The sequence below is a fragment of the Microplitis mediator genome, chromosome 8, assembly GCF_029852145.1.
Source record: "Microplitis mediator isolate UGA2020A chromosome 8, iyMicMedi2.1, whole genome shotgun sequence".
In the NCBI taxonomy this organism is placed as follows: Eukaryota; Metazoa; Arthropoda; class Insecta; order Hymenoptera; family Braconidae; genus Microplitis; species Microplitis mediator.
The window spans coordinates 7,288,257-7,311,878 of record NC_079976.1 but is presented as its reverse complement, the minus strand read 5'-3'; the positions used below and the strand labels follow the sequence as shown (position 1 = coordinate 7,311,878).

The 23,622-nt window shown below is 25.4% G+C and overlaps 2 protein-coding genes across 2 annotated transcripts in view; both read right to left on the bottom strand.

The window, feature by feature from the left end:
• LOC130673153 (uncharacterized) overlaps nucleotides 1-2,795 on the bottom strand; it is a 127,502-nt gene extending 124,707 nt beyond the window's left edge. Inside the window, exon 1 of the mRNA XM_057478086.1 lies at nucleotides 2,562-2,795. The gene's annotated coding sequence lies outside the window, so the exon portion shown is untranslated. The remainder of the gene's footprint in view (nucleotides 1-2,561) is intronic.
• A 12,735-nt stretch (nucleotides 2,796-15,530) lies between these two features.
• Nucleotides 15,531-22,716, bottom strand: LOC130673085 (PHAF1 protein CG7083). The gene is made up of 8 exons (XM_057477994.1): nucleotides 22,409-22,716; nucleotides 20,948-21,030; nucleotides 20,652-20,879; nucleotides 19,962-20,174; nucleotides 18,286-18,435; nucleotides 18,046-18,210; nucleotides 16,262-16,438; nucleotides 15,531-16,183 (listed from the first exon to the last, which is right to left on the bottom strand). The coding sequence occupies exons 1-8, from the start codon at nucleotides 22,470-22,472 to the stop codon at nucleotides 15,986-15,988; spliced, it is 1,278 nt and encodes a 425-aa protein (XP_057333977.1). The 5' UTR covers nucleotides 22,473-22,716; the 3' UTR covers nucleotides 15,531-15,985.
• Nucleotides 22,717-23,622: the final 906 nt, after the last annotated feature.

Genomic DNA, 23,622 nt, shown 5'->3' with positions numbered 1-23,622 from the left:
TATGTTATGTATATGACCCAGTTCTACTTTTTATTTTCTTCTGATTCTTTTATCATAAAAATAGGTCAGTACTGTCCAATATCAATTCATTCACTCGAAATATGGTGTCCAATATTTATTTTTCTGTCAATATAACTGTTATAGTAACAAAAAATAAATTACCAACGATTATTTAACGATAAAATTCTTATTAAAAATATTTATAAATTTATGAAAATGCTTAATGTCTCAGAAAAATATTTTTCTTATCAGCTTACATTAATTACTCGAGGAAGAAAGTTTTAGAAAACTTATGCATATTTTTAGAACATGTAGACTTTGACAAAATATTGAAACCCTAGAAGGATTAACTTTCTATCTTTACTTGGTTTTTAAAAAATGAATAAAAACTTCGTGATATAGAAAAAATTTTATCATAAAATGGCTAAATGGATCAAGTTAAAAATTTAGTATTTTATTGGAGTTCGCAAAAGCTTTTAGCTGACAAAATAACAGCTGTATAACTTCATACGGTTCTTTTTTGAAAAATTCAAGCTTTAACTTTTTTCATTTAACGATGGCCTAATTACAAAAATAAAAAAAAATTTATATATGCACACATACATACATATGTATATGTTGATCTGTGCAAAAAAAAATAAAAAAAAAATATTTTTATGAGAACACTTGGCGAGAACTCTAGTTAAAAAAATTACTGCCAGAAATTTTTTCTTTCTTTTTAATAAAAAATTGATGTCAGAATGCAGACTTTTTTAAAAAGAGCTTTTAAGTGCCTCAAAAGTTTAACTGAAGAGAATAAAACAATACACTGGGAGAAAAAAAATTTAATTCAAGAAAATTCGTTTACTTGACATATCGTCTCCTTTCGGGATGAATCTCGTAACTGCGGAATTATAATTTTTTCAGAAATCGGTCAAAACATCGACTCTGTTTTTCGTACGTTAATGGAAATATTAAAATTCAAAAGTGACTCGAACATTCTGTTATAATTATTAAAATTTGAAGCTTTTTTTACGCAGTGGCAGTACTAAAGAATGTTTTTCACTCATAATTTTAACTACGAAAAAAATGTAGTTACGAGGTTTACCCGAAAGGGGGACGATATAATACAAAAAAAATTCACTTGATTAAAGTATAATATTCCTTACATTACTTCAATCCAATCGTAAAGGTCATGAGACAATAAGAATACCGAATCGGCCCCAGAAAGGTATCGGACTCATAATTTCAGGAAATGTTGGTACTCATAAGATACTTCGATGCTGCAAGTTTCAGATCTTTATCTATTACCGTTTCTGAATAAATCAAAAAATACTGAAAATCAGTAAAAATTAATATTCTCAGTACCTTGTGAATCGATTGATCTAAATACCGGATATGTTTTGGGGCATGATGGTAGCTTCTAAGAAAAAAAATATGATCTACCTGAAGGTCGGAATGTTTTTCACGCAACGGAAATGAAAATAATTCATGAAATTTGTGTCTAAAGGCAAATTTATGGGTAGTTTGTGGTGGCCTGTCATTTTCGGGTGACGTGCGAAACATTTTCGAAATCTAGATTCATTAGATTTTTTAGTTTTCATTTCTTTTTTCTTATTTTCATTCCGCGAAAAACGTTCCGATCTTCAGGTACATAAAATATGAGCAAACTGCAAATCTTTTTTATTACAATTAACAAAATGTTTTTTCGTCCCCAACATAAATAAATACTTGAATTAAAAATTTTTTCGTGAAAAAATACATTTGTTTCTTTCAGTGATACTAAAAAAAATTTTTCACTTTTCACTGCTTATATTTTGACTCGGAAATAAATTGCGATAAAAATCTGACATTTTAAGGATCTTAGTATCTTAATAGTATCCATTTATTCTGGCACTGTAATTAAAATCCGAGCTCGAGAATTTTTGCCATGGTTATCTAGGTTTTATGTGACAAGACGAAGATAAAATAATTTCATATAAAAAAATAAAATATAGCACGAAATTTAATTATTTAACATTTAGAGGCTACTGTATAGTTCGCAACAATTCTTATTGTTAAAAATATTAGCCGTAGTATGAAAATGTTCAATCTGCATGAGTAGTTTAAAAAAAAAATAAAAAGAGGGTTCAAGTACTTATGAGGGCAAATCAAGAGGTCAAGAGAGTAAACTAGCACCCTCTTGTAAAACACCTCTCCTTTAACAAAACACATGACAGCACAATTGTTTTTTTGTTTTATAACAAGAGAAAAAAATTTGAGAAGTTTAAAAAAAAATGTCTATTATATTTTTTAAACAGTAGTTTTATTCTCAACTATTTTTGGATTTAATAATAATCTATCAATCGATATAATAAAAATAATTGAACAATGGCGTCGTGAAACAATTCGAAAACTGAATTTAAAAATAAAAATGATAAAAAAAAAGAAATATCTGTAATTAAAAGTTTTGAGTGATAACACTCGAAATAAAAATTGAGGAAATAATGTCACAGATTGAAGTATGTGTGATTACAATGATAAGAAAAGGATAATAAAGGTAAAGAGCAAGGACAGAAAAATAATGAGGCTATACTACTTACGTTCGGTGAGCGCATGAGAAGTTGACCCTACGATCTAGGTGACTGACCCCTGCGCGACAACACTGCACTATCGATTTACGTCCACGTGGTTCACTGCACCTTACACTATGTTTTTATTTTTTCACTAAAAAGTATCGTAAATAATAACATTTAACTTTATTTATCATAATTTATTCACAATTCTTTTGTACGTAAAATATTTAAAAGATGCAAATTTAAAAAAAAAAAATAATAAAATAATGTAAGGAAAATTTAATATTAAGTCATTAACTTATACGATGCATATTAATGTTATAGACCGATTTAAATAAGTTAATACACGCTAAGCTTTTAAATTTTTATCGTACGGATGCTTACGCGCAATGCGGAGCTTCCTGAGATTATCAATTGAATGCTGTACGTTCAAGAGTTTTCGATGAATATTCGTAGATTCTCGACGATTGTCGGGAATTTTCGTAAACTGAGCTGTCCTATCGTTACACCCCCCCCCCCTCCCCTATTTTATAGTAATCTCTTATTTTTTGTTTTTTTTTATTGAAATAAATTTTGATGTCCATCATATGGAAAATATAACAGTAATCATTACTTTTAATTAAATTGAGGAATAAATTAATTTATTATTCGATTGAATTAAGAGAAACGTTTGCATACAAGGAAAGATTTAAGTTATTTCATTGTCTGAATAATTTATTCATGACTTTTGACAGTTGATGTTTAATTGAGTAGTTAAAAAAAACGGGAGACCGAAGATAAATGATAGGGAAAATTTAATGAAAACAATTTTCTACCCAGAAAACTGGAAATCACACGGAAAAAACAGAATATTGAAAATTAATAAATAATAGTGAAAAGTGGAATCTGTTATCAATAATTGGTACTATTATGTACTTAAGAGGATGTGCCATCTATTCTCTTTTTTACACACATGTGAACGAACGGAACTGTCCTTGTTGCACTTACATCAGCAAATGGAAATTTCAAATGAGCCGTTCTCAGATATAAACTGAAATTTCCGAACGAGAAACATTTCATTCGATAAATAATAAGTTTACGCATCGAATGACATATTTCGTTTAATAATTTGGGTCTTTAACTGTGAAAACAGTTCATTTGAAAATCACCTGGTACACTCTCTTAATGCAAAGTAGTTTACTAATTTTTGTAGATTCCTAAAAACTACTATCAATTATTTCAAAAAGTAAGTTAATATTATTACTTTTAGGTATAAAAATACGTGACTTATTAGTGAAAATTAATTAATTTATGGCATACATCTATTAAAAAGTAATGATTGGTCAAATTAAGAATTGCTATCTTAGATACTGATTTTTCCAGCCGAAAAATTGCAAAAGTTACTAACTTTTATTTTATAAATTCGATATCACTGATCAATTATTAACTTAAAATATCACTTATTCATCATTATAAATTAATTTACAATGTACATAAATCGAATAAGTGGTAAATAATAAAATGAAAAATTAGTTTACTAGATACTGATTTTTTGCTCATAAAAATACCAAAAACTTTTAACTCTTATTTTGTAAATTCTATCCCATTGACTAATAATTAATATAAAATGTTATTTATTCGTTATTATAAATTAATTTATTATATACATAAATCGAATAAGTGGTAAATTTTTAAAATTTTTCTATGTTTATTTGAATAGTAATAAATAACTGTAGATACCAATTTACCGATTCTTTTTCATATTAATTTTAATATACGAAATTACAAATTTTGCTCTTTTATGTGTATCAAATTTTAATATAAATAATAGCCGTTTTGTAATATATAATAATCCTGGTTTGATATTAGTATACAAGTATACTAATTTTAAGTCAAAAACAAACTACAAACTATTAAAATTTTGAGCATCATTTTTTTCCGGGCATTTATAATGGAATGATAATAATTTCTGTTGTTTGAATGAAAATGAAAAAAAAAATTTCATTGAAGGAAAAAACTAAATTGCCATTTTAATTTTTTTGAACAAAAAAACTAAAGATAATCTGACAGTACGGTTGAACGAAGACAAATTAATTTCTAACGTAAATCGAGCTGACCTGTATACGCTTTCGTTGACAATAGCATTCAAAAAGATATTTAACAAGTTTCGGAGAATTAGAAAAAATCCTCTGTCATCTCTATTGTGATCCTTTTTTTATACTCTCAGGCTTCTTTTTCTAATTTCCCGCGCTGGAAATTGAAGATTTACGTAGAATGAAAAGCTATTGCAATTAGTTTTAGAATTAAAAATTTTTTTCTAATAAAATTTCCACGGAAATTCTTAAGCGTTGAGTTTCATCAAATATATTGCTAAAAAAAAATAACCGTCTTAATTTATATCAATATTTTATAACGACAAATTGTATCTAGATATACACTACACTCAGCAGAAAAAAAAATTAAATTGTTCATGAATTCTTAACTCAGAAATTATTTTAATCAGTAAAGTAATTTTAAAAAATTATTAGGTTTCATAGATTATAATTAAAAATTTTTGCAGACGGACAATTAAATAAGATATTTAATTAATTTAATGGAAAATGTTTTGCTGAATTTATTATGAGTTGTTCAAATACTTTGTATTTAACGTAATATAATAATGAACGAACACAGAAATTATTCTTGTCTGAAAAGCTATTGTCATAGCAAAGCCAGACCATCCCTAGTCACATTGTCATAAGCAAGTTACGAGACAAATGTCCTTATGCAAGTTTCTTACGGTAGATCTACACAAGACTTGAAGAAGATGTCTTTCATAAGTATACTTGCTAAAAATTTCATCAAATCTTGCTTAAGATTATTTTTAAAGACTTACGGAAATCTGTAGAAACAGTCTGCAACAATTCTTAACCAACATATAGTTAAGTCTGCAAAAGGATGGACTTTTCTCTCACTACTTGGCTATGATGAAGTCCATGAATTTGCACTAACGCGCATGCGCAGTAATGACTTGATTGTAGAAAAATGGTGGAAGGAAAGATCACTCTTTTACGGACTTAACTATACCTAATTTGTATCAATGTTAGGTTAGAGTTGCTGCAAAATTAATTAAGATATCGGATTTCTTTTTCTGCAAATCACTCCGAGCTTAACACACAGTACCTATAGCTTACCCAGTGGTCCTCATTTAAATTTAAAGTGCTACAAGTTAATGATATTATCACTCGATAAAATTATATCGAATATTTAGTGAGCAACACTAAATTTACTATACTAATGCTGAATAGCCGCTCACGAAGTAACGGTGTAAAGGTGGCCATGTTCAGGTATTTTAAGCAATTCTGCAGCAAGTCTGAGCTAATGCATCTTAAGCAAGTATCTTGTCTTAAGCAAGTGTCATAATACTACAGATTTACCTAACATATCTTACGAAAGTCAAAGAAAATTACAATTTGTTTACACAAATTAAATAAGATCAGCGTATCTCGAGCTAATCTCAAAGTTTTTCCATGATTGAAATGATTTTGAATGAAATCTTCAAATTTGGGCGCTAAAAATATTTTAGATTGGGAATGTCCAATAGCAGAATTTCTTGCAAGAAGAAAATACAATGTTTCTAAAAGTAATTGCACACCTCGAATGCGAAGCGGAGAGGTAGTGCTCTGCTGTAATCGAATTTTTTTCTCTGATTGTTCTCGATATTTGATAAACAAATTTCATCAAAATCATCATATCAGAATTATATCTGAAAATATTAATTTTTTCCAGCTGAAATTTAGTTACAAAATTTTGAATTAACTCCTAATTTATGACTCTAATTAATATTCTTTTAATATATTTCATAACGAAATTTGTGGGGAGAAAAACACTTTCTAAGACTGCTTTTAATTCTTACAGAAAAAAATTTAATGTATCATAGAAATTTTTTTTTGTTAAAAAAAAAAATTCTAGAAAGCAAACTATAAGAAAAAATGATTAAAATCTGGTTTTACGGTACAATGGTACTTGAAATACTTCCTTGTAAAATCAACAAGTTGAAAATACACTTGTACACTTTGTTTATTTAAACAACAGCATGAACTTTATACCAGAGTAATCGACTATTTACACAAGACAGTTGGAACATCTTCGTGTAGTTTTAACTCATAATTACTGGCCACTAAATGATTAAAATAAATTTTTTAAAAACACAACAAATTCTCAGTAATAAAGATACGAATACCATACATTTTTTTTTTTAGTTACAACTTTACCATTTTATTATACGTCGAATAATATAAATTTTTTAAAACTTTTAAATATTATACAGAGCCTTGAATAGTTTTTAGATATATGGCGATTTGAGATCATTTTATTTATCAGGTAAACATACAACAATAGTATGTAATTTCGAATGTTATAACGTCGAATTATATATCAACTAATAAAAATTATTTAATTTACATCGTGATTATTATTTTATTTATCGTTTTGGAGTTTAATTTAACATAAAATATAAAGTAAATTGACGAAATTATACCTACAGTAACATTCAGTAGCTTTTGCTCACGCGATTTAAATTTACGGTTTTTTTTTTCACATTTATAATTTATAATTATACATTGAATATGTTTATAATTAAATAATAATTTTTATAATAGCATACATTTATAACATATGCACTTTACACTGTATTTATGTGCACAAAATATAAACTAATAATAACTATACTTAAAAATAAAATGATTATAATAATAATTTATAATCAAATTTTGACGCGCATTAAGGTATATTTTTTATATATTTTTTGATACTTATTTTTGTTTTGTTTCGTTTTTTTTTTTTACACAATCTATTAACTTTTAATAACGCATCCATCATGGAGGGAGCGATATAAAATAAAATTTCAACTAATTAATCTATAATTATCATATATATTGTTTAATTAACAATAATAATTATTCGCATTGACACAATGCGATAGCTTGTAATTTTTAAGAAAAAAATAGCGCGGGGATGACTCACATCCAAATTAACTATATTATTAACAAGAATTATCATTTTCGAATTATATATATATATATATATATATATATATATATATATATATATATATATATATATATATATCGTCTACAATGAAGATCTAGAGTTAATCATAATTTTAAAAACTCTATACTACATATTTTTTACTCATGTTTTTAATTCATTTTGAAAAAGAGGTTATGTTTTAAAATAAATTACAACTAATCATTTTTTCTATTTTCCGTCGTAATGTTTAAATTAATAATTTAAACTGTAATAAGGCATGAAGAAAATTCTAATAATTTTTAACAATCAGTGCGTTTAAAAGTGCTGTTATAGTAATTATATAAGCATATATATTATTTAGAAGATAAACAAACAGATAAATTATTAAATTAATATCAGTACTTTTTTTTTATTTTTATTTTTACTTGAATTTTAAATAATTTGCTATGAGTAATTTATTAATTGGATTTAAATTATTTTTTAAATATTCTTCGGGTTTAATGTCCATAATTTTATGGTTTTTATAAAATTCATTTAGTTTATATTATATGTTATTATTATATTATTATATTTGCAACAATTATATTAAAGGTGATTAAAAAACTTTAGCTTTTCGTAACTTATGTTAAAATTAAAAACCCTTAACTTAAGTATTTTTCTTTGATAAAAAAAAACTTCAGAAATTACAATTATGACTTTCTTGTTAATTTAAATAAAATTATCCCGATTTAATACTAAGTCTTTAACAATTTTCGTTACCAGTATTTTTGTGGGTAAATAAATATTTTCTCCTCTTTCCTTTTGTCTCTTTCGTTTTTGGGTGTATTATTATATGAAAAAAAAAAGAAGATATTTACAGGTTCAGTAATGCAATTAAGCTTTGCATTGTTGAACAATTAATTTTTAGATTTGTGCGGTTTTTAAAACTTTTATATTATTGTTTAAATTCAATTAAATTACTGTAGGAGAATATAATAATAATAATCGTAACTAATTATTTATGAGTTATCTAAAAAAAATAATTATTACTTTTAAAGTTAAAAAAAAGTTGTAATATATAAGACAAAGTAATATTATATTACACTATAATCTTTGCTATTTTTATGTCTGCTTAATATTTGACTATTAATAATAGTAAAAAATAAGTTATCTTACTTAAAATGAATAATTTAAACAGAACATTCGGTGTCAGGACTGAATATTACAGCCATAATATCATATGAAAAAATATCAATGCCAAAATATCATATAAGAATATATCTTACGCCTAATTATCATCTATCAGAATATCACCCTAGTAGCATTGTCTTCAGCAAGTTACTTGACGAATGTCCGTCAGCAGGTTTTTTACGGTAGATTTAAACAAGACTTGAAGAAGATGTCTTTCATAAGTATATTTGCTAAAGATTTCATGAAGTCTTGCTTAAAATTCTTCTTAAAGACTTACGGAAATCTGTAGAAACAGTCTGCAAAAATTCTTAACCAACATATAGTTAAGTCTGCAAAAGAATGGACTTTTCTCTCACTACTTGGCTATGATGAAGTCCATGAATTTGTACTAACGCGCATGCGCAGTAATGACTTGATTGTAGAAAAATGGTGGAAGGAAAGATCACTCTTTTACGGACTTAACTATACCTAATATATCAATGTTAGGTTAGAGTTGCTGCAAAATTAATTAAGATATCGGATTTCTTTTTCTTCAAATCACTCCGAGCTCAACACACATTACCTATAGCTAACCCAGTGGTCCTCATTTAAATTTAAAGTGCTACAAATTAATAGTATTATCACTCGATAAAATTATATCGAATATTTAGTGAGCAACACCGAATTTACTATACTAATGCTGAATAGCCGCTCACGAAGTAACGACGTAAGGGTGGCCATGGTCAGGTATCTTAAGCAAATCTGAGCTAATACATCTTAAGCAAGTATCATAACACTACAGATTTACCCAACATATCTTACGGAAGTATCTTACCTCAGACTTGCTGAAGACTTAAGATACAGGTTTACATAAGACTTCCTTAAGAATGCTAGGACATGCGCTCGAATTTCACAGCATAGAAATATCATGAAAATTGTATACATACAGATATTCGATGGCTAGTGTAATTTATGTTAATAAATATAATAATTTTTCTTATGACATTGAAACATTGCGATATTTGAGCAAATGATAATTTGACTGTGATAATTTACTATATGATATTTTGACTGTTAATTTGTCTTGTGATATTATCACTGTGATATTTAGACATGTAACCGAAAATTTACAAAATCACATTTTTTTTGTTCATTTTTCATATATATTTTTAAATTTGTTACTTATTCGTAATAAAATATCTATAATAAGTACCTACTAAATAGTTTAAGCATAACAAATCTAAAAAAAATATTTAATGATTAAAAAAAATAATTGTAGTATAAATTAATCTTTAATATTATTTTCTTTTTAATTATTTAATATTGTATTATCATCACTATTCAATTTTTTTTTTAATGTTATATGTAATGCCTTTTTTTCGAATATTTTATAATTTTTATATTCTAGTTAAAAATCTACCGGATGTTAAATAATCTGCTTAAAGGCGAATAATATTAGCGGTATAAATTGTCGAAATTAATGAAATAAAATGTAATAAACTTTATGTGAAAATAATTGTTTACATTGTCGCAAGCGGGTCAAGTCTTCTGGGCTTGAATATTTGCACGAGAAATTTATTTAATTAATTGCCGAGTCTCGGTGTGTAAAGAATATACGTGAGCTATCAAAACACTCGGTATTAAAAAAGCAATTGTTTTATAGAGCGTATCAAATTGCGGATAATTTAATACAAAAAAGTGTAAAATCGACATAATTAATTTACTAAATTAAAAAATTTAATTTTGAACATCACAAAGTAATTTTTTTATTTCCATACAGACAAGTCACGATTTTTTCCATATAAATTCAAAGAACCCTGTTTAGAAAATCTCATAGAATCCAATAGATTCTCATAAATTTCCTTAGAGATTTTATAAGAATGAACGAGTTCTATGAGAAGTGTTATAGTTAAGTATAGGGCTTTATACATACAGCAATAAGAATCTATCGGATTTTTTAAGCAGGGAGTAGTTAATATTTTTTTTAAATCAATTCACTAAAATAACAATTTAGGCGACCTCAGATAACTTTTGAATGATACGTCATATCTAAATGTTAGAAGATGTACCTTGTAATTTATAAAATATACTTTGAATAATTAGCGCAATATCCCAATAAAATTTTATGGCAAGTCTCTAATTTTTTACAAGCAAAAGTTACAAAAGTTTTCTTGAATTTTTCGTCCAATGTCCGTCAATTTCGGGCTTTTTCGTTTTAGACGACAATTTGTATACAACTTGCTATACAATTTGACGTAAATTTACTACCTGGATTAGAATGAAAATTCACTTCAAAAGTTGTGTACAAATTGTCGTCAAAAACGGAAAAGCCCGAAGTTGACGGACATTCGACGAAAAGTTCAAGGAAACTTTTATTAGGGTTTTTTTCAAATAATCAAAATTACCTCTAAATTGAGGAAAAATTAATCGCAAATTTTTCTGTCAAATTGGCGGCAAATTCGGGCAACAAATTTCGGAAATTTCAATTGTCAAATTACTGTCAATTTCAAGCTAAAGTAGCTATTAGGGTTGAGTTTTATATTATCATTTTTATAGTTAAAAATTTTTGAAATAATAAAAAATTTCACCAGTTAATTTATCTTATGATTTTCAAATCAGACAACTCAGTCAGATTCTATGTTTTAGTTCCGTTTTTATTAATTTTTTCAAATTTTCAAATTTAAAAAACTTTTTTTTTTATGAAACCTATCCGGAGACACGGTAGTATCTCGCGCCAAGTGCGCGTTCTAACACATGTTTTCCATTCTGGCTACCAGGTGGCATTTTTCTTTTTAATACCGATTACTTTAATAATCTACATGTCGTCATCACACATGAAGACAAGAATTTAAAAATATTTCAAATACAAATATCGTACCCAGACTTGACTAACTTGCAACGTAAATAACTATTTCCACATAATTTTTATTAAACTCCATTCTATTAATTCCGAAAATTTACGTCGTTAAAAATCTTTCGCTCATTGTCAGATTTTTCGTTTCCTTCGGCCGTTGGTATTTAAAAATTTATAATTAAATCTAATAATTATGAATCCATAAAATATATTTACATTTAAAACGAGAAAAAAAATTAATTTATAAGCTATTATTACTATCATTATTAATATTTAATACAAAACGTTAGTCGATATTTATTTTAAAAAAAATATATTACACATTTCACACGAAAGCAAAAATTATTAATAACGTCAATCAATATGTATACTTTCGATATGTATACAGATTTTAAATAATAGTAATAATAATAATAATAACAATAATAATAATAATATCTTAGGAAATGATAATTATTAATTATTTTAATTAATTTATCATTTTATTTATTATAATAATTATATTATTTAATTATTTATCATGAAATCATGATTTGTTATTAAAATTATCTGGTAATTAATTAATAAATTAAGACAATTAAATTTAATTACCAGATAAACAAAAATCAAAGAACACTTTTTCATATATTTTTTTTAGTTACTTACAATTTACTTGTAACTGAGATATGGAATTATTGTCTTATGAGAAAAAAAAACGTTATAATAAAAAACTTTTTAATAATTTAATAAACACGTCGAATCGTCCCTACATTAAAAATCAAGGATCGATAAAATAAAATAAATAAAAAAAATATGATACGTTAATTTCTATACTAAAATAAAAATCATAATCTATATATATGTAAAACTGGATACGAATGATAAGAATTAATAGTAGGTTTAATTATAACAATAATTATTATTATTTATTTATATTATTCAAATATAAACTAATTAATTAATAACCCGTTAACTATCTACTTAAATTTTTTATTACTTTTGAATTTTATTATTTTTTTTTATTCCATTTAATAACTTATTTATTTAAATAAAGCCCAAAGAAAATAATATAAATGTTAATGAGTATGTGTGAGTACCTTGAAATTACTATTCACTTTGACCTAAGTCATGTGATTACAAAAAATTGGTACAAATACTGTATATATGACATTTATTATATTTATTATTATTATTATTATTATTATTATTATTATTATTATTATTATTATTTTATTATTATTATTATAATTACTATTATTACTATTAGTTCGAGTAATCATTTTTAAAAAATGCTACATAATATATATCACTTGATTTATTAACTTTTTAGTATCCATGGCATCTTGAACAATATGAAAATAAACAAATAGAAAAACATTTTTTTTTATAAAATTCATTAAACAATTAATTAAAACTTTCAACTTATTACTTAAAACTTTTAAACTTTTCATTTCAAAAATTTATAATGTGAAAAAGAAACAAATTATTGCTATCACTCCTAAGGTAAAAAACTAATTTTTTAAAGATTTAAGTCACGTCATTTAACATAAAATTGAATTAACAAATAGTCAGTAGTCGATCTACAATAAAAATTTAAATATTTGCCTAGAAATAATTGCTTTGAAATTTCGATTTATCGAGTAAGTCTAATAATAAAAAAGTATACAAACTTTACAACTTAGTTTTTAATTATGAATTTCGTAAAACGGTACATAGATTGAGCTCACACTACTTAAGCTTCCCAAAAATTTTATTGTTTCTTTTTGTTTCTTTGTTTTTTTTTTTTTTCTAAAATTATTTGAATCAATCATTAAATTTAGTGAATAGAACGTCAATAAATAGTAATATTGAGAAAATCAAAATTTTCAGTAAGAATTTTGAACTAAAAATCTTTTAAAATTAAATTGATTCATTTAAATGTGGCAAGAAGTATTTTTTTCAAACTCTCATCTGGTTCCATACCTAATGAACTTTGCAAATTTGAACTTTGACGATTCGAACTTTGGTAAATTTGAACTTTGAATAATTTAGTATTTCTTTCATCAAAAATAATTTTTTTGTAATATAATTATTTTTTTTACCAATAAACTTTGATTTATTTATAAGTTTTTCATCATCATGATCATCATCATCATTATTATTGATAAGAATATTAATAGGTTGTTTCATTTATAAAAGTTCAAATTTACCTAAGTTCAAATTGTCAAGTTCAATTTTCGAAGTTCATTAGGTCGGTCACCTCAAATTTACTAAAGTTCAAATTTACCAAAGTTCAAATTGTTAAAATTCAATTTTCGAAGTTCATTAGGTCGGTCACCTCAAATTTACTAAAGTTCAAATTTACCAAAGTTCAAATTGTTAAAATTCAATTTTCGAAGTTCTTTAGGTCGGTCACCTCTCATCTTTTAGGGCATTTATAAAATATGTTCGCACTTATGGAGGGGGGGGGGGGGGGGGAGAGTCATCACTTACAGTGACAATTTTGCAAATTTTTCTCAATTTTTTTAACTTGATTTTTTTGTTAAGATAGAAAGTCATCCGTTTCATATTTGTAAATATATAAATATTTACAAATATAGAAATCTGTGTACTATTAATTTTCATATATCATGTACAGAGGGGGGGGGGGATCTATCATTTGTGACGCAATATTGATAGGGGGATCGAAAAAGTGAAGGGGATCTAAAAAGGTAAAATTTTTCGTGACGTATTTTATGGACGGTTCCTTAGTATCTTCACAGTAATTTAAAATAAATTAATTTCCAAGCTCGAAAGTATTTATTTTAAAAAATTCAGTAAGTTTTAAATATTCACAAATATCTTTGGAATCAGATAAAGAAAATTTATCGAATTAGCCTACAGGATTAGTTGATTGTCATATTTTTTTTATAAAGCTACTTCAAATTAATGAAAATAACAAACTATAAAGATAAATATTGCAAACTTGAAATGAAAAGTGGAAAGTAAACTTAATATCATTGCATAAATAAATTTAAAAAAATTTACGAACACATTATAATTCATTTACGAAAATTATAAAATTATTTTTCGTAAAAATTAATACGCAAATATCGATCTCATTGGACAAAGGGTAGGTACCATTTTTGGTCACTTTAGGGCCAGTTTTGGACACTTCAAAAATTCCGATAATATAATTTGTTACACTGTAAAAAAATTTTCTAAGTGAACGCAAAGCGGATGACTGTTTATTTATTTATTTCCTCAGAAAGAAATTTACTTCAAGGAGTTTATTTTAATGTAAAAACTCCGAATCAGAGTGAATGCGGATTTAAATAAAATTCAAATCACTCCAAAGACATTCCACTGAAAAAACACTTCCTATTTACTCCGTATACGGAGTGATTTTTTTAAAAAACTCCGAAACTCCGAGTAATTTGAATTGCAATAAAATCCATAATCTTCTATAAAATCATCAATGGATTGATCGATTCGCCTGATATACTAGGAGGCTTTGGTATAGTCTGTAATAAATCGTGTCTCAGGAGCAATCGAATAATTAACGCGCTACCCTGATTAAAAACTCCGATTGAAACCAATGAGTTCTGATTGAAAGTCTATCGGATTTCAATCGGATTTGTTAATCAGGATAAGATCTAACAAAAACTACATAATTAATGAACCGTACAATAGAATAGCTAACCAAGTCAACGAGTTCAATTCGGACATGTATTTTTTCGGTGGATCTCTATCAGTTTTTCACTCAAATATTAAAAATCTTCTAAATAATTAATCAAGTTTTTTCTTTCCTCAGTCAAAAAAGTCAAAGTAAAATTATAGTTGAATATGTTCCTCCTTTCAAATCATAGTTTTCTTTATATTTGTAACTATATATTTTGTAACCAGTTGTATAAAGCCGATTGGCGTTTGATAATAAATAAATAAATAATCACTCCGAATCCACTCCCGATTTTTTACAGTAAATATGCAATGACAATTTTTTAAATTTCTTCAAAGATACTTTTATTCCTCTATTACAGTGCAATTTTTTTTATACTTTGTCATTAAATAAAAAAAAATAAAAAATTAAATGTCCAAAAACGGATCAGTGGCCATGGTACTTCTGCCCTACTTTTTTTTAAAACAAATTATTGACCATAAATTTTTCTACATAAATATTTCCTACCGTTCTAGATGCCTTCTCCATTTTTATACTTTATAGTATTGTATATATATAATATAATATATCAATAATCGTTTCTTTCACTGGCTTATCCATCAATCCGTTTCAAGGATTATAGATTGTTTATATACTACCAGTATTCACGATACTTTTTTTTACTTTTCCCAAGTTTTTATATTTTTTTTTTTTAAACATTCTTTATCGCTTATATGTTTTATATATTTTTTTTTATTTTAGAATGATTCATTCTTTTTATTTGTTTTTTTGTTTTATTTTATTTTTTTTTCCTCAAGGTATACTATGAATATTTGTCTTATGAAATGCAGCGGCTTACCAAGGTCACGCAGTTGAATAAAGTGTTACACTGGCTATGTGTTGATTTGCCATGACTTCAATTATGGCATCACGTATACCATAACAGAAAGTACAACCAAATGGATTCGTCGTATTTGTAGAAGACGCACGATTCAATACAACTGGACGAGCAGTTGCTTTTAATTGTTCACTTATTTTATCCCATTTTGTGTAGGCAGTGATCTAGAATTTAAATTTTAAATAAATTAATTATATTTATAATTAATCTTATGTTTCAATTATTTTTAAAATTAATTTTACCATTATTGGAGATGGGCTAACGTCGATAAGTTTACCAGAATCATTGGAATTATTTTCAGGAGGTAGTGTAAGGGTAAATTCACACCGATGATACATATTAAAATTATAATGCCCTGGATAATTTGTATGTAACACAAATTTTTTAACACATTGTGTTTTAGCGTCGAACAGAACATCCTTTTGAATTTATAAACATTATTATTATTATATTCATAACAATATTAAGGGCGTTCTTAGACAGTGCCCCCCACTTTTAAAAAATTTTCAAAGACTCAACTGTCATAATTGTATCATAGATTAATCAATCAATTTTAAAAAATTAAAGTATTATTGATAAAAAAATCTTAGGTAGACTCATTAAGTCTTTATCTCCAATATATATATATATATATATATTAGGACGTTTCAAAAAAAACAAAAAAATTTTTTTTTCTCGGAACCAGGCTCAAAAGTTTCGTTTAGATGTCAAAATAGGCCTCTGAAAATATGAGCCAATATTAATATTAAGGTTGTCTGCATCGCACTTTTCAATTTCCCATAAGAATAACTCAGGAACAAATTTTTTTTTCATCTAATTTTTGAAACTAATGAACCATAAATTGCATTGTAATGTCCATCAAATAATTTTATAGTGAATTGAACGGTCTACAAAAAAAGTCTCTCATCATTTTTTGATAAATCCATCTGTTCAAAAGTTATTGGAGCTGGAACTCAAATCTGCAGTAAATTTCGAGATCTTTTTACTTTTCCAGCAAAACTATCAGACTTATCAAAAAATGTCATAGACCTTTTTTGTAGACAATTTTATGCCCTACAAATTATTTTCAATAAAATTCATTCGAATTCCGCATTGTTTTCTAATTATTTTCATTTTTTCGTTCAGTTCTCAAAATCGATTAGAAGACTATTATTTTTATAATTATTTAATAATTTAATAACAATTAAACTATTATTTAATTATTAAATTAATGCTGTAAGATGGACGGCGGTGTCGAAGTTGATATTTGCTACTTGGAATTAGCTACTAGCAGTTTCCAAAATTTCGATATCAGGAAAAACTCGATATCGGAAAATAATCATGGAAATGGATATGATTTTCTATGATTGTTTTCTTCATTCTTAGCAACAGTAAATATTTATTTCATTGGTTTAAAATATTAATTTTTTTTTTTTTTAAATTAAAACACTAAATTATTTAATAATTTATTACGGCATTAAAGATTTTAAACAATTACTTACAGTTGATATCAATTGGGAGTTGAACGAAGTTTGGAAAATAATTATCATAAAAATTTTCATGTCAATTTTATAATTTGAATTTTAATATTTATTCAATAAATCGATAAATTTTTTTGGTGGGTGTCTAAATACATTCGAGTGGAAATAGAAAATTAGGAATAGAGTAAAAATTGAGTCCAATAATAAAACTGTATGAATGCTCAAGTTTATTCTTCTATGTGTTTTTTTTTTTTTTTTTTATTGGCACTGTGATAAAACGAATGAATATTGAAAAATTTTGTAAATTGCGCAGCGTTAATAAATAAAATTTCGTTTAACTCCTAATTGATATCAACTGTAAGTAATTTTTTTTCAAATCTAGACCTCGGGAAAATTTTTCTTTTTGCAATTGTTTTCATTTTTTTTTAATTAATTAATTGATTAATAAAATTTGAATACGGCTGAGAGTTGAAAGTCATTGAAAATTTTTTAAAAAATGGGGGTACTGTCTGAGAATACCTTCAGCATAAATTTTAAAGTAATAAAATAAAAGTATTAATTCTTACCAAGCCTAAAGTAAAATAATTATAGAAAAAGTCAGATCGTCTTGTCTTGTCTTTTTTATGTGCATGCGGACTATGAATTCTCATTTTGTCTTCTGCTTTAAAAAATACACGTGAAGGTGCTCCAAGTGCACTTAAAACATCTTCACAGTAATCTCCAAACCATACCTAATTTAAATAAATAAATAGTTTATTATTTTATTTATAACAATAATAATTATTATTATTTTTTAATATACGAACTTCTTTCAAGAGGTTGTGTTTTTTAGGTTCCAATAAAACTCTCGTTGCTGAATTTCCTTCCGTAAAAAGATGTAATTTTAAACCTCGCGTTCGTACTTTATCTCTTATAATTTCTGCTTTTTCTAGATACAAATTATTATGATAACAGACCTGAAAAAATTATTATTAATTAATTAATTAAATAAGTAAAATTTATGTTTATATTTTTTATTTTTGAAAACCCATAAATTTAAACCACCGAATTTTTTATAAGAGGAGATTAAGAGAGAGAAAATAAAATTTTATGCTGTAACTTTTTTTAAATATAAATTAAACTACAAAAAATAAAATTAATAATTTTTATAATTATTAATCGGCACCAATATTTCGGATCTCTGTTTCTATTAACCGTGTCTGTGAGCGGGAACGATTTCTTGACATAATGGATAGTCTTACAGGCTTATCAAATGCATCACTCGGCAAAATAGTAACTTCACTGCGCTAAATCTATTATTATGTATATGTTTAAGGAAAAATTATCTTCTTTATTTTGTTATTATTTTTTTACTGCTGTTAAGATGTCAAATTAAGACTGACTGACTCTAGTCGCGCATCTATCAAACAAGAGAAGAAGGCATTCGTTTTCTAACTATTCAAAAATTTCAAAAGATCAGTTTCACATTCGTTACAATATAATATTGCAATATTAAAAATTATGTTTAGTTTTATTCGGAGGCTTATCTTCTGCCCGCAAATATATTTTTTGTTTTTTGTATTTTTATGTGAAAGTAACCCTGTAATTGGCTATGGCTGTTGGGTTTATTGCTAAATAAATAAATAAATAAATAAATAATATTTTAAGAAATTCAAAAAATAAAATCAAGTTTTTTAATTTACAATACTTCAAATATTAATAAAAAAAGTTTACAAACTTATGAAGTCTTTCAATTAAATTTATACAACTACAAATTAAATTTATTTTCATTTTATTTAATCTGATTGAGTTTCTCAAATAAATGATTAATTTAAACGAAGATATTTAAATATAATTAGTTTGAAAGTCGCGCTACGACATCAAAAAAATATATGACTTTTTTTAAGTATTAAAAAGATGCAATTAATTATTGCAAATTATAGTTTATTTTTTAGTTACACTGTAAAAAATCAGGAGTAATTACGGAGCGTTCTGGATTTTATTTAAATCCGCATTCACTTCGGACTTAATCTGTGTTGGCTCCGCACATTTTTTAGTATAACAATTACAGGAAATAAGGAAATAAAAATTTACTAAAATTAATCATTAATCTTAACGATAAGAACAAACGTCTGCCTCAAGACAAAGAGAGATATCAGATTACAACATTAGAAAATTTTAATTTAAATAAAATGATTTTGCAATTTTGTAGACAGATGTCTTAGATGTCATATTATTTATTGAATTGTTTTGTCTGTCAGTGAATTTTTTTTTTAAAATAGTGGAAATGATTGACCTTCAATAAAATTAGATGAAGGCTGTAGGTATCCATAAAAGTTAGTGGATTTGTTGTATAAAACTATCATTCAAATTATACAGCAACGGGGATAAGGGTTTCTAATTTTAAAAAATTATTTGTGAATCAGGTGATCATTTAGTGAAGAAAAAATAAAGAAATAATGACTAAAGCTTAGTCTAGTGATTTAAAAAAAAATATTTTTACCAATGGCAGTGGTGGTGGTGGGGCTTTCAGACAGTGCTCTTCACTTCCCACTGATCCAGCAGCCATATTACCAACATATATAGCAGTTTTTGCAACCAGCGGTGATGTCCCATTTGGAAATTGTAAGGATCCTAATCCATGTGCATAACCAGGTTGGAATTTTGAATCAATTGGGAAATAAAATGATAAACCGCGAAAATTGAGCACGAAAACCTGAAACCAAAATAATATTTTAATTAAATTAGTTATAAAAATTTTAAAAAAAAATAATAATCGTGTCATGAATGAATTAAATTTTATTACTACAACTATAGGTACTGGACTGTCAAAAAAATCGACTGTTTTTTTCTTTTCAAAAATTATACGGAAAATATTGTTCGAGATATTTATGTACCTGAAGATCGGAACGTTTTTCGCGGAATGAAAATAAGAAAAAAGAAATGAAAAGTAAAGAAACTAATGGATCTAGATTTCGGGAATGTTTCGCACGTCACCCGAAAATGACAGGCCACCCCCAACTACCCCTAAATTCGCCTTTAGACACAAATTTCATCAATTATTTTCATTTTCGTTGCGTGAAAAATGTTCCGATTTTCAGGTACGTTAACATTTTCCGTTTAAAAAAAAAAGTCGATTTTTTTGACAGTCTAATAAATACTTATATTTTTTTGATAAAATAAAAAAAAGTACCTGCTTATCACTGTCATAAACACCAGGATGAGTTGCACCAAATGAATGTTCAATTTGTTCAATAGACGGCAACACTTCAGGTGAATTAAACGGCAATCCACAATACTTAAGTTTCACTAATTTCATATTATATATTTCAATAATCTTTAGCCTCTGGACGACAGGATCGAATATAAGTCGTATCCCATCATGTGGTAAATTTATTACTAAGTCTACTTCTAATGGATTCTAAAAAAAAATTAATTAATTAATTAAAGTAATTTATCGTGATAAAAAAAAATAATAAATATTCTTACAGTATCGCTATAAAGAACTTGTACTCCTCGAATAATGCCCACTTGCGACTGTATTATGGATACCGATTGAGAAAAATGCATTCCTAAAATAAAAAAATATTTGTTATCATAATATTGATACATATGCATACGTATAGATATACACAATGTAATCATACAAATTTAATGACTTTATTAATAATGTAAATATATATTAATTTATCTTAGTCAATGCTCGTTATTTTTTTTATCAGCACAATTATTAAATCTAAAAATATCAAAGCTCTATACTCTACTAAAAAATTATATGATCCTGAATTTAATAATTTTCAGATTATTTTTTTCTACCAATAAATTACAAAAAAAATAAAACTAAAAAAATGCATGTGTAGAAAATTTGAAAAACTACATGTGCAATTTTTTTAAATATTTTTTTTTTATTTTCAAATTTATCATTTTTAAAAGAATTCAAAAATTATTAGACAATGGCTCACTTCAGTTTCATAAAATTATTTAACTATGATTGTTTTTTTTTTTTTTAACAAATCACTTACAAAAAAAATAAATCTAAAAAAATGCATGTGTAGAAAATTTGAAAGACTATATATGTGCAATTTTTTTGAATATTTTTTTTTTAATTTGTCGTTTTTTATAAAATTCAAAAATCATTAGACGTTGGCTCACTCAGTGTCATAAAATTATTTAACTATTATTGGGTTTTTTTTTCAAAAAATTAATTACAAAAAAAAAAAATGCATGTGTAGAAAATTTAAAAAAAGTACGTGGGCAATTTCTTTGAATGTTTTTTTTTTTTTTTAATTTATCGTTTTTTAAAAGATTCAAAAATTATTAAACATCGGCTAACTTCAGTGTCATGATTTTGAAGTTAACAATCAAAAATTTTTAAATTATCTTTTTCAATAAATAAATTACCCAAAAAAAATAACTAAAAAAATGCACATATAGAAAATTCAAAAAACTATACGTACAATTTTTAAAAATAATTAATTATTTAAAATTTCCCATTTTTAAAAGAATTCAAAAATTATTAGACCTCAGCTAACTTCAGTGTCATAAAATTATTCACCAAAAAAAAATAAAAAAAAACTGATTACTTAACAAAAAAAGTAATGCAAATTATTTAGTAATAAAAAATGAAGTAATTATATAATAACAGTCATAGTCACTAGTATTTATGTTGTGATTGTTTATATATAACTGTCAAACTTTGGATGTGTACAAATAAATAAGAAATAAACATAATAAAAGTACAAAGTATATACAAACTCAAATGTCAATAATCATAACAAAAGTCAAATGTAAACAGTGGAATAAAAAATATAAAAATAACGTAAAATAAAAAAGTTTGATTTTTTTTTTAAACAAATTTTATATAAATAAAATAAATCGATATATCTACGTCGTAATATTAATAAAATAGTAAACGCCTAAGAAATAAAAGTAGTAAATTTCGTCACTTGCCTAAAATAAATTCCCACTGCTCACAACCAATGGATCTTTCAGGCACAACTTCAAGTTCCAGCATTATTATTTTATAAACTTATATTATTTATAATTGTTATGCCCTTTATTTATTAATTAACAATTAAAAGGTATTAATGATACGCGTAATAACGTGACTACGCGCCAAATCAAATTTTTTTTTTCAACTACTGCGTTGTTTCTTTGTCTCTGGTAATGTAACGGACGTATATACGAACCAGGGACTCAGTTAACAGCCATATTGCCTTTCCTCAGAGTTTAACTCCCACTACTAAACTCACGGCTGGCGAACTGTCACTGAACAGCTGATCTACTCCCCTCTTTTTAAATTTTATTTAACATTATTGTACATTATACTTTATACGTCTATTTACAAATTCAACACTAAGTTAACTAACTCTTTACCCCCTTTATATTTTATTTATCTCCCTATCAATTTTACTTGATCTGACACATTTTCATTTTATCATTTTTCTTTACTTTTGGTTATTTGTTTTGTTTACTTTTTTTTCGGCCTTGAAACCTTTGTTCCCTAAGGGTCATAACAGACAAAAAATTTTACGTGACATCGGTAAATTATGATCATGATAATAAATCGGATACTGAAGGTATCGAAGATCGAAAAATTTATTTTTTTGAGCGAAAATTTTAAAATGAATCCTAAAGTTTGACAGATGATCAACAATTTTCGGATTTTTTTAAACAAATTAATTACGAAAAAAAATTAAAAAATGAACGTGTAGGAAATTTAAAAAACTAAATGTGCAATTTTTTTTTTTTTATTTGTTTTGAAAAAAATAGGAAAATATAAAACGAAAGAAAATAAAAACACAATTTTTATATGACAGATTGTAGCAGACATCAGATAAATTTGAAATTATAAACAAATAGAGTAAATAATTTAAAAAATAATATTTGAAAAAAATGTACTTATTAATTTGAAATTTTTTAAATGGGAATTTAAAAAAAATTTTATTTTATTAATTATTTATTCTATATATTAATAATTTTAAATTTGTCTGATGTCTGTTACATTCACACTCATTTTTTTAATGTAAATTAACCGACACGTAATTAAAAATAAATATTATTCAAGCCTTTGATACTTTTATATTTATGATTATTTTATATAATCATAATTATTTTTTAACGGTTTGTAAATTTAAATTTAAATTAAAATTTGTTTATTTGTA